General features: G+C 32.7%; 1 protein-coding gene and 1 pseudogene across 4 annotated transcripts in view; one reads left to right on the top strand and one right to left on the bottom strand.

Annotated features, from left to right (window-relative positions):
- NEXN (nexilin F-actin binding protein) overlaps positions 1 to 13,283 on the bottom strand; it is a 37,958-nt gene that overhangs the window by 16,829 nt on the left and 7,846 nt on the right. For 3 of the 4 annotated variants that reach the window (XM_015595082.2, XM_025052112.1, XM_006919347.3), the window contains exons 2-4: positions 3,742 to 3,820; positions 1,864 to 1,942; positions 1,632 to 1,780 (exon numbers count right to left, since the gene is read on the bottom strand). In XM_015595082.2, coding sequence (XP_015450568.1) covers positions 1,632 to 1,780; positions 1,864 to 1,942; positions 3,742 to 3,768 — 255 coding nt within the window. In that variant the 5' untranslated portion in view covers positions 3,769 to 3,820. Of the gene's footprint in view, positions 1 to 1,631; positions 1,781 to 1,863; positions 1,943 to 2,154; positions 2,368 to 3,741; positions 3,821 to 13,283 lie in introns of those variants that run through there. The other variant, XM_025052113.1, reaches the window with a different exon arrangement.
- LOC112486050 lies at positions 4,949 to 5,067 on the top strand (annotated as a pseudogene).

Raw genomic sequence — 13,283 nt, 5'->3', positions numbered from 1 at the left:
TAATTACATATAGTTATTTTATCTTTGAAATATAATTTATAATACTCATTTATTATAATTGTATTCCCCTGTGAAATTTCATTGCAAAAGGTATACTAATCTTTGATGACTGGAGGTAGCAGAGATGAAGTATATAATACCATGCTTTCTTACAGAGGTACAAATTTGGAAATTCCAATTATTTTCTATAATTCATCTGGTATATGTCATTATTTGCCACCATATCTGTGCCATAAAAGTGGTTATCTGCAAAGTCTGCGTAAATAAATTTCTTTGACATACAAGTATGGTATATGCTTTGCCTTCTTTGTCACTTTTTAGAAAGATAGTAGAAGCTGAAAGGAGCACAGCAAACAGATTTAAGGCACTTAAGAGTAGGCAAAAAAAAAAAAGGCAAGTATAATCTCACAATCAAAATGATTTTTAAAGAGATAATATACTGTGAAGACTATGTTAAGATATTTGTTAAAACACTGATGAGAGAAGAAGGGAAAACTAAAATTGTTTTATGATATTTTATCTATATGTATTATTATTTGGGTGAAACATTAAGAATTTATAACCCACTTACTTTGTACCAAGCACTGTTCTAAGTGTTTTGCATTTATTAACTCATATAATCTTATTTACAACTCTAGGAGATAAGTACATTATCTTATTATAAAGCTCAAAATACTGATCATCTCTTTTGATCTTCCAATGTAGATCAGGTTGAAATATATAAACAATATAACAGTCTTCTGTCATCTTTTCAACTCTATGACTACAGATAATTTATGATGTAAAACAAATATCAATATATTAAATAAATTTTTGGGACTTGATCAGTTCTTTACTTAAAATATAACTATGAATATTAGAACTTCAAATTTCTATGTCATTATAATCATTAATCATTTTGTGAGGTAAGCTTTTTCTGGAAATTAGATCAGATTCTTTAGCATTTTAAAAATACTTACCAGCCTCTTAGTTCTCATGCTCTGAGATAAAATATATGGGAATTTGAAGTTCATAAAGAGATTTTATAAAATTGTAGTAATAATACTTTAATTCTAATTTGTCCTCTGTGGCTATGGGCATCAGGAAATGGCTGTCACATATTTGCTTCCCTCTCCTATTACCATCCCCAACTTAAAAGAAAAAGTTATCTAATAATATCATTATTAAACAAAATATGTTTTAATTGGTTTCAAATTCTTGAGTAGGAAGATATGCTAATTCTGCCTTAGCGTTTGATAATAAACAAAAAGTATTTATTGATTGCTCTTATAAAGACCAGCATTTTGTTAGGTGCTTGTGGATAGTTTATACGTGAAATTGCCTTACGTCTTTGTAAAATCTTCTAATATGTCAAGAAAAACAAAGAATGTGGACGGTGTAAGGAATGTGGACAGAATGATAAGATGGTATATAACAAAAGTCATCTCAGTATTCAACCTTAACATGGACACCTCTGCCCTATTCTTCTACGCATCTGATATTAAATATCTCTGCTTAAGATCTTGTTTTCAAGTTAGCTATTTAATAGGTTCGTGTTATATTAAAATATTTTAATTAGGCAACATAATGATTAATTTTACTCTATACATTTAGTTTCTGAAGCAAATACCAACTTAATATTTAGTGTATACCTGCTCAGCCCTTTTTGCTAATTCACGTTGTATCTTCCTCTTTTCTAACATATCCTGCTCAATTCTGCGTTTTCGTTCCTCCTCTGTTCTCTTCCTTTGTTCCTCTTGTCTTTGTTTCTCCATTTCAGCAAATTTACCTTTAACAGTTCCTAAGAATATATGAAATATGCTTGATATTTTGCTGTTTGCGTTTTTGCAATTTCATTTACAATTTACCCTTCAAGTTTCTTACCTGTTAGCTTTGGAACATAAGCCTTTTCTACTTTAGAAGATACCTCTTCCTCATCATCAGAAGCAAGCATTTCTTTAATCTAGACAGTTAAATAAATTAATATGAACATGTCACAAATTTAGACTAAATCATATTATATGCATAATTTGAAATTAGCATATAAATACAGCAAATGATTTCAATTAGTTAATATGAAATGTGGTTAATGTGAACAATAAATGAATGTAAATTAAAAAGATGAAAATGAATATTTGCACAAGAATAAAATAAAATAAAATAAAATAAAATAACCTCCTGCTTTCTCCTGTTCCATTCTCTCTCTCTAATATATTGTTCTTTTCTTCTTTGCTTTTCGTCTCTAGATCTCCTTTGATTTCTTTCTTCCCTCGCTCTCTGCATGGCTTCAAACTTATCCTTTATATCACCTTTGCCAAGTTTTGGCACATAGGTTTTTGGGACAGGTTTAGATGAAGAAAGCAGAATCTTCATTAGAAGAAAATAAAGAGAGGAAAGTTAAAAAAATAAAAGAAGAAATTAGGTAAAGGTAGATTAGAATAAGCAATTTAAGAACTAGTTATTGAAACAGAAAATAGAAATGAGTTTGAAACTTTGATCATTAAATCTGATTACATACTTTCTAAAATCTAAGTATAAAAAAAGGAAATTACAGAAAATACGAGAGTAAAAATTTTATTAAGATATAGTAAAGAAGTCTCATTTTGTAAGTACTTTTCACGGAAGGTGTTCTAAGTTAAAACAATCTGTATTTTATCATTCTACTCCATCACTTGCTTACAAGGTACCAAGACTAATTCCAATAAATTAGATGAAGATGAAAATAAGGCAAAAGTTTAGATTTTAAAGTTTGAAACCTAATTCGCATGTTAACATTCTTGCTTGTTTCCATATCTAATATGAGCAAAACCGAAGGACAGTCTTTATTTCTCATTTGTGACTGAGGCACGCCAGGATCTTTGTTCACGAGCAGTGATTTATATTGTTTCTACTGCATTACCCATACAGAATTTCTTTAAACTAACGTTAAAAATGTGTTAAGAAGGCTGTATTATTCCAAGGAGGATGAGTTCTAAGAGAGAAAGTCTCAAATGGCAAAAGAGCTTCCTAAAGTAAGAGGAATCTGATAAAAGACTAGAGAAAAGATTTTCCTCCACGCTAAAACCAGGAAAGGAAATTATTTTTGTTTTTGAAAATCAAGCTGATCTCTAAAAGAAGTTTTAGTAAATAAAACTTCAGTGCCTCAGAACACCAAACCTTTTCTCCTAGTGATGACAAAGTGCTTAATTAATCTGTAGCATACCCAGTCTCTATTTTATTATCTACTTATAGTGTCACTGACCATTTAAGGTTTTTTTTAAAGTTTATAATTTTGGGATATGAATGAAGTTGGGGGTGAGCTTTTCTGCTACAACTCTCAGCAACTGCAGCCAAGAACCAGAAAATGGCTAAGAGAAGTTCTTTTGCAGCTGCTGGAGGAAGTGCTAAAAAGGATCCTCACCTGAGAGTGAATTATCGCTTTCTCCTAAGACTATACATCATCTGTTTTTTAATATTGAAAAAAAAAAAACAACTTCTAAGACATATCAGGATATTAAAATTCTATTCAAGATGCTAGCCAAAACATCCACTTCACTATCATTCACAAATTAAATAGTTGTGCTTCGTAGATTAGAATCCTTCGTAGATTAAAACAATAGGCCCCAGACCAGCCTGTGAATTGTACCTCTTTTTATGTTTTACATCTTGATGCTGTTTTTATGAATTGCTGAATATGACTTTTCCAGCAAACAATTGCCATTTCAGCAGTTCTACAGTCAAGCTTATGTCTCCCCCATTTTGTTTTTAACTTCTGAGACTTACCTCAGCCTTTTGGGAAATATCGTTCATGTTCGCCCTATGTGGTCTTAGGGTGATTGTCAAGTTTTGTGTAATTTTGCACCTGAAAAAAATATATTAGTATTAAATTAAAATTTTAATGACTTAACTTTTAAAATATGTTATGCATTTTTGTAAACAGAAAGAGCATGTTAATTGCTCCTTATGAAGTATTGACATGATCCAGGCAAGTAATAAATCTTGATACCCTCAGCTCCTTTTCCCAAGATTTAGGGTATAGAAGGTACAGGGTGCATAGTATTAAAAGATCCTTGCAAATTTATGGCCCAATAGCTTGGTGAAAGTATCGAGTGCACTTGCAAAGGATTTGTATTCTGCAGTTATTGGGTGTAGTATTCAACCAGTCAAGGTGGTTGATTGTGTTTAGATTTCTGTCTTTACCATTTATTTATTTTCTGCCTAGTTCTATCCATCTTCGACTATGTGGAATTGACTATTTCTTCTTTTAATTTTGTCATTTGTGTTTCATGTAATTTCAAACTCGTTTATGTGCATATACACTGATTATAATATCTCCTCTTTGAATCGACCCTTCTGTCAGTATGAAATTTCCCTCTTCTTACCACATTGTCTTGAACTTTTCTGATATTAAAATAGCCACGCCAACTTTCTTAAATTTAGTTTGCATGATATATACTTTTCTAGCCATTTGATTTCAAACTATCTATGCCTTTACATGTGAAGTACATATCTTGGACACTTGCTTTTTTAAAAAAAAAATTGGACCTTGCTTTTTTAAAAAAAAAAAAATCAGTTCTGGTAATATTAGTCGTTTAATTGCAGTGTTTAGTCCATTAACATTTAATATATTTATATGACTGTATATGTCTACCATTTTGATACATTCCTTATTTGCCCCCTCTTTTTTTATTCTTCTATTACCCTTTTCTTGCATACTTCTGGATTAATGAAATAAATTTGAGTTTTATCTCTGGCTTTAATTTTTTTTTTTAAACAGCTTTACTAAGGTATAGTTGACATACAATAAATTACACTTTTTTAAAGTGAAAAATTTGCTAAGTTCCGACATCATCACCACAATCAATATAATGAATATAAACATTACTTCCAAAAGTTTTCTCAGGTCCCTTAACTCACTCCTCTTCTTCTCTCTCCTAACCCCATCCCCAGGAAGATATGCTGTCACTGCAGATTAAATTTTCTATAAATGGTCTATAGCCATGCCACCCTGAACAAGCCTGATCTCGTCTGATCTTGGAAGCTAAGCAGGGTTGGGCCTGGTTAGTACTTGGATGGGAGACCACCTAGGAAGACCAGGTGCTATAGGTGTAAAAAATAAAAAATAAGGGACTATAAGCTGATAAGGTCCTTGCAATCTGTAAAAAAAATAAAAAATAAAAATGTTCTATAAATGGAATCATATAGTATGCACTTTATTGTCTGGCTTCTTTTACCCAGCATAATTATTTTGATATTCATCCATGTTGCTGATATGTAAATAGTTAATTCTTTTTTATTTCTGAATATTATTCCACTGTATAAATATATCACAATTTATTAACCATTCGTCTGTTGATGGGCATTAGGGTTGTTTCCAGATACTACTACAAATAAAGCTGCTATGAGTATTCATGGATAAGTCTTTCTGTGGACATATGCTTTTTTATTTCTCATAGGTAAACAAAGTGTAATGGCTAGGTCATTTAAGAAAATGCCAAGTTGTTTTCTAAGTGGTTGTACCATTTATCTTCCCACCAATAGTGTATGAGGGTAACACTTTCTCTACATCCTCACCAACACTTGGTACAGTCTTCTTAATTTGAGACATTGTAAAGGTATGTAGTGACATCACATTACAGTTTTAATTTATATTTCTCTTTATAACTAATGGTAATGCAACATCTTTTCGTATGTTTCTTTTCTATCTGTAAAAGATCTTTGGTGAAGTATCTATTCAAATCTTTTGTCCATTTTATCACTGGATTGTTTATTTTTCCATTTTCAGGTTTGAGAATATTTTATATATTCTGAATACAAGACCTATGTCAGATATATAACTTGCAAAGATTTTTCTCTCAGTTTTTGGTTTGTCTTGTCATTTTCTTAACAGTCTCCTATGCTCTTTTTGAAGAGCATAAGTTCTTCATTTTGATAAAGTCCATTTTATCAATATTTACTTTTATGATTTGTGCTTTTGGTTTTGTACTGACCTACTCTACAATCAAAGAGAATTTATCCTACGTTTTCTTCTAGAAGTTGTATAGTTTTTGGTTTTTGCATTTAGGCCTTTGATTCATTTTAAGTTAATTTTTGTATACGGTGCAAGGTTTTTTTTCATATGGATAACGATTTTTCCAGGATTTTTTGCTGATAAAAACATATCCTTTCTCCACTCAAATGATTTTGCACTTTTGTCAAAATCAACTGACCATACATGCGTAGGTCTATTTCTGGACCCTCCATTCTGTTCCATCAATCTGTCTCCCTTGATACCAGTGTTTTTCTTTCTTTCTTTTTTTTAATAATGATCATGAAGCCCTGATTTGTGTACTTCATATTGAGCCTTGAAAAAGGTAGTGTAATCCTTTATTCTTTTTCGAAGTTGTTTTTGGCTATTTAGGTCCTTTGCATTCACATATAAATTTTAGAATCAGATTGTTGATTTCTGTAAAAATGCCTGCTGAGATTTTGATTGGGATTGCACTGAATCTGTAGATGGATTCCACAGATTCCATTGGGGAGAAATGGCATCTTAATAATGTTACATCTTCTGATCCATGAATGCAGTATATCTCTCCATTTATTTACATTTTCTACAATTTTTTTCTCAGAAATGTTTTGTAGTTTTCAGTATGCAGGTCTTCCATATCTTCTGTGAGATTTATCCCTAAATAATTTCATATTTGTTGATGCTACTGTTTTTAGATTTCAATGGATAATTGTTTGTTGCTAGTATATAGAAATATAATTTATTTTTGTTTTTTGATCTTATATCCTGCTACCCTGCTAAAGTAACTTATTAGTTCTATTGTTTATTTTTTTAGATTCCATCAGTTTTTCTATAGATGATTATATCATCCATGAACACAGTTTAACTTTTTTCTTTCCAATCTGAATGTCTTTTATCTCTCTTTCTGGCCTGACTGTATTAGCTAGAATTTCCAGTTCAATGTTAAATAGAAGTACTGAGCGCAGTACTTTGCTTTGTTTCTGATCTTATGGGGAAAATGTTCAGTCTTTCACCATTAAGTATGATTTTAGCTATCGATTTTTCTTAGATGCCCTCCATCAAATTAAGTTCTTTTCTATTCCTATCGTGCTGCAGTAATTTCAGGAATGGATGTTGGACTTAATCATGTTTTTTCTGTTTATTAAGATAATCATATGGCTTTTATTTTTATTATGGTGAATTACATTAATTTATTTTCAAATGTTAAATCAACTTTACATTTCTAGAATAATATTCATCTGGTCATGATGAAGTTTACATAGTGATAGAGTCAATTTGATAAAATTATGTTAAGTTTTGCATCCATGTTTACGAGGGATATTGTCTGTAGTTTTATTTTTTTGTAATATCTGCTTTTGTTAACAGAATAACACTCCTCTCACAGAATGAGTTGGGAAGTATTTTCTCTTTAATTTTCTGTAAGAGTTCATGTAGAACTGGTATTATTTTTTTCCTTAATGCTTGCAAGACCTTCCCAATGAAGCCATCTGGGGCTAAAGTTTTCTTTGCAGGAGGGGACAATATGATGGGGGTGGGTGGGACATGATTCCATGTAATTATTAATAAGGTCTTAACTGTTGTTTAGTGGATCTGTGGGTGGTTATTACATTGTTAACAACAATTACCTAATAAAAGCAGGCCATGTATGGGTGTGAGTGTGTCATTAACCAAGGTTTATGAGTAATCTAATTCTATGTGCCTGAGGTAAAAATAACAACTAGCTCTAGTCTGGTTCTCTTGCCCTATCATATCTAGAGTTACTTATTACATATTTATTCTTGCATAAGGAACAAAACCTACCTTTCATTCTCATAGCTTCTCAAACCTTAGAGTTATTTCTGATTTATTCTTCTATATCTCTTAAATTTTAATATTGTCAAGATTTGAGAATGTTTCTTTCAAATTTGTTCTTATACATTACTTCACTATTTCCACTGACCCCATTCTAATACAAGCCTTCACCCTACATTTTGATTACAATTTGATAATCAGACCTAAATCTAAATTCTAACTCTGTTCCTTCCTAGTTAGAATTAGGTGAAATAACACATGTGAAAAACTCTAGAATAATACCTAACATTAGTAGGTATCAATAATTGTGATCAATTTCATTACTCATGGTCTCCCTCACTACAATGCACCTTCTTCAGTAAAAATCTACATTTCCCTGCCAGTGAGCATACATTAACATATTACTTGTGTAATTTAAAAAAGTAATACCAAAGCATATAAGGAAAATTTGAGCCATCTCACGTGGGATTACAGGGATTTATCATTTTAGCTGAATTAACTGGCCAGCTGGAACTTCAAGAAGATTTTTCTTCCTGGTGAAATGAAAGAAAATTGTGTGGCCTGGTGACAGTGAAGAATTAACCTGTCAAGAGTAGTCCTGGAGAATAAGTGAATCAGCTACCACTCTTCATCTACTTTCTTAAAAAATCTTCAAATTATATCTTGACTTATAGATTCAGAATAAAATAAGATTGATTTTTAAATTTACTATGAGTAAAATCACTTAAGTTTTTTAAATGTCATTTTAGTAGTCTCTCATTTTGAAAGTCTGTGAAAATTTGAACAGTACTAAAGCTTTTTATTTTTTTGGTTAAAATATAAGCAAGTGATCCTTTGCTGATGGTTTCCTCTTTTTTGCATTTAGAGGATAAAAAAGTTTTAGTGAAATAAGTTTATTAGCTTTTTGTATTATGGAATTGTTTTTTAAGGTGTAGATTACAAACAAATAGGATTCACATCTCTTAAATAGTTTTATGTGGGAGAAAATAATTTTAAAATCAAGCAGATAAATATTTATAGGATTCCTTTATAGATAATTTTATAAAGGTGTGACTCTGTCTGGTAGAAACAACAGTGTATGTCAATTACTAACTCAATTGTTTCTGTGCTAAACCAACGTTAAAGGTATGAATTTGACTATGTTTAGTGTACTAACTTCAGAGGAAAGAACTCTGCTCCACAGTCACTGATTTGTATTGTCTTCTCTAAACCCACTATCTCACTAACACAACCTTTGATCACAGTATGAGTAAAATTTGTGATGAAAATAATCCAAGCTAATATTTACTGAGCCTTTACTATGTGCCAGGTAATGTGGTTAACAAGCATTTTCATTTACTCCCCACAATAACCCTTTAAGATAAATTATATTACAAATCTCTCAAAAAAGTATCCAACTCCATTAATTTAAATTTTTTTTATAATATTAGCACGAGAATAAAGTCTTAGAGTTTAAGAGAATTTGAAGTTTTCATAAATTGTTACAGATGTGAGAACTGAGACTTAGGAAAGTCAAGTGACTTGCCCTAGACCACACAATTAATGAGTGGTGGGCATAGGATGTAAACAGGTAGTCTGACTGCAGAGTCTGCGTTCTTACCCACTGTATTATGCTGATGCCAAAGAAGGCAGTACGACTGGTGTATGTGGTGTGGATGGGGGTGGGAGGGGAATACCAACTAACATAAGGTTTTACCTACTGGTGTAATCAACAGACCCTTTAATCCAATTATTTTAGAACCATAATCCTGAGCAGTATAAATATTTTGGAAGCCAAAAAAGACATAATTAACAGTATTCTCTACATTTAGTGAATTCGTAATCTTTAGCTGGCAACTGGCAGTAGAACGTGGTGCTGGGTAAGTGAAAGACAGATAGATAGCTGGTCCCATGTTAGTGGTGCGCTTTTTATTTAAGCAACGCTATGTCTTTTTTAAATTAATACATGCTAGCAGTTAGTCTCTTAGAATTACTTGGAATTAAGCAGAGCACAGTTAGGTTTTTAAATAATTCTCTGGTACTAAATGAAATGCAGCTATCTCAGCTGGTAGTGGTTTAGAATTCATTTAGTGAACTCATTCATGTGTGAAAAAGTCAAGGGACTGTGTTGGCCTCTGATCCTTAAAAAGTGCCCAAGTCAGCAACATGCAAGTAGCACTCCTATTGTTGTAATTAACAATAGTGAAGAATCAAGTATTCACACATATGTCATTCTCTTAAAGAAAACACTGATATATCTCATCATTCTGTTAATTGCCAAAAGTACTGAAGGTTTGTGAATTTCTTATCTAATAGGACATGATTAAACATTTAACCTTCAGTACTCCTAGAGCAACCAAATTCACTTTTAGTTGTATAATGTCAGTGAGAATTTTGGTTATATGGAGGCTTTTTAAAGTATTAACTGTTTCTAACAAAGTCATAACATAGACTCTGAAATGTTCAAAACTTAGTTGAATGTCACACATTTTACTGAACCTCAACACTAAATCATAAATGGATCATGGAAGTTCCTGTGGAAGGGAATCACATACACTGACATTCAGTCAAGGAATGAAGCTATAATGCTCTCTCAATCGCAGCTGAAATTTTTCAGTTTTCTTAAATCCTCTCCTCATACTCTCTCTCCATCTTTATTCCACAATACTCTAAGGCCCTAAACACTCAGGTCGTTCCTCCCAGAATGCCACAATTATCTTCAACTCTGCCAAAAGTGCCTCCCTCTCTTACATTAGCCAAGTAGGGACCATGCCTTGGACTCAATAATGGCTGCTCAATATGTAAATGATCATAATTATATGTGGTGGAATGTATATTATAAAATGAAAAATTCAGAACAAATGGCATATACAAGTTCAATCTTGTCATAACTTTTCATAAACCCTCTCTCATACAAAAATTTACAAACCCATGCATTCTTCAATTTGATAAAAAAGCTAATTAAAAATAATTTGAAATCATCCAAATTATTCCATTACAACTTTTATTGCTTAAAGACCTTTGTAACAAAATATTCAGAATGATAAATATATCCTAATAATAATCTCTCCATTAATTGTTGAAGACAGTGATGGTAGAAGCACTGGCGTTAGAGCCAGAAAATTTGGATTAGAGTTTCTGTGTAGGTTGTTTATTAGATGTATGGTCTTGGACAAAACAGGTAACTTCTGTGAACTTCAGTTTTATATATAAAATAGGCATATTAAATGATTTTCTCATTATATTACCAAATACAAGGGACAGTTCCCCCCTGAATTTCACTGCTACATCTGACACTCTTGGTCACTCCTTCATCTGGGAAATCCTCCTTGCTTGGTTCCATTCTCTCCCTTTGCTTTCATCTCTGACCACACCTTCCCATCTCCTTTGGACAAGATCTTCTTTGCCTCTCTCCACTTCTCAGATGCACTTGCCGCAAATTTCAGTCTTTGCACTTTCTTCTCACTCTACACTTTTTCTTCAGTGATCTAACGCACTTTGGTATTTTAAATGACCTCTTTAGCCCCATCTCTCCCTACACATCACTCCCACTCTTCCACCCATACTGAAATACTGGCACACCTGAAGCCTTCGCACAGGTAGCTCCCTCAGCTTAATGCCCTTCCCATTCCCTTAATCCCTTAGCTAACTCCTACTCATCCTTTAGTTCTTAGATAAATTGTCACTTTTCTCCAGGCAGCCTTCTTTGACTCCACAAGACTGGGTTAGGTGCTTCTCCTGTGTTTCCATAGCACCCCTGTGCTTACCTGGATGATCGTAGTATTTACCGTAATGTACGGTGATGATACTTCCTTTACCAGAATGTGAGCTCTTTGAGAGCAGAGATTGTATTTTATACACTGTCGTATCTATATCCATAGCACTTATTAATGTACCTGGTATATAGAAGGCATATATAGTAACTGTTTACTGAATAAGTAAATCCTACCAGCTTCAAGGCGAAGCACTTCATAAATGGTTAAGGATTGTCCGGATATAATGTATGACCATCATTATGATTATCATTATGTAGGACTATGATATAAACAGAATACAACATTCATTACACAAATATTTATTAAGCTTCTACTATGTGCCAGGCACTCTGCTAGGCACTGAGAAATACAGCACCAAACAGATGGATGTTATCGCTATTCTCCTGTTAACAGACTTGGCAACAACTTTTAACAAAAGCCTTGGAACAGGATTTGTAGTGTTCCAGTCTGCTTTGCTATCTAGAAACACAGGTAGGGTTCTTCTTTCTTTTTTTAATCACCTGCAGCCCTTGGTATTCCTAAGTGGTCTCCCATCCAAGTACTAACAAGGCCAGACTCTTCTTAGCTTCCAAGATCAGACAAAATCAGGCATATTTAGGGTGGCACAGCTGTAGAAAGGTAGAGTTCTAACATCAACCGTACCTGATACAGAATTGAAAGGAAGCATACATCATACCTCAACCTTCCAGCTAGATGACCTAGAATCAATGACTTCCATTCTCAGTCCATATTTCGCACTTCTCTTACTTCCACTCAGACTTTCATCTATACATCTGGTAGACTTTATGCTTCCCTGACAGATTACAGGAGATCAGTTCCTTTCCAGTGCTTAGCTGAATGCTTGTTAAATAATAAATTATAATTTCAAACAAACCCCAAAAGCCATCATGGAAAGATTTTTAACACCTACGTAGTAATTATTAAAATTAAGATGTCTGAAAGATTTCACTCCTTTAACTCAACTTTTATTCCCTTAAAAAACTGTCCGTACTCTATTTTTAAACCTGCTACTGGGCATTTACAGAATATTTTAAAATTAATCTTTTGGAAACAGTCTCAAATTGCAAATATTCATTCAATCTTTGACTCATTTTATCATCCCCTCCCACATGCATGCTTTTTATCTATATTAATAAACATTTAACTTACTAGTCTCATGTGGAATTTGCTGCTTTATTTAACACAGAGGCCCAGCTCCTCCTCTAATTTCATATAATTATGCTTGCCAGAAATACTCATATATATTTAGTGTTCCTCTGCATCACTATCATTTTGATTAACAAACTAACAAAATGAGAAGCTATGAAATTCAAAGTATTCATTTTAACAGTTTTCTCTCCTTTAGAATACTGGTAAACATTTTCAAATTATGAAATCTTTTCAATAGGTACCAGAATCCAAGTGTGATGAGGACATAAAGTTACTTCAGTTGCTATAGGGAAGCTGTTTTAAATGCAGTTTCTTCAAAGTTCTTAACTGATAAATATCATGAGAATAATGATTTTAATCATTATTAGTAAAATGAGGTTTCAAAAGTTCCAGAGTACCTTTTGGCCAAGATTCTTTTAATTTATTACAGGATAAGAGTTTGCTACTCTTTCTGCCTTTAACCAGGCCACTGCACTCTCTACCCCTCTAGTCTACACTCTAGTTCTGAGGATAGTAACTGCATATTGCATCATGAATCAGAATTAAAATTCTGATCTGGACTTGTGAGGCCTCTGCAGGTTCCCTCAGCCTCTCTGGTTTCCCTTGTCTCCTCCCATTCC

Source organism: Pteropus alecto, unplaced genomic scaffold (genome assembly GCF_000325575.1).
Source record: "Pteropus alecto unplaced genomic scaffold, ASM32557v1 scaffold25, whole genome shotgun sequence".
NCBI classification, from domain to species: Eukaryota; Metazoa; Chordata; class Mammalia; order Chiroptera; family Pteropodidae; genus Pteropus; species Pteropus alecto.
Note: the sequence above shows the minus strand (reverse complement) of the source record. Positions and strands in the feature narration are given on the sequence as shown.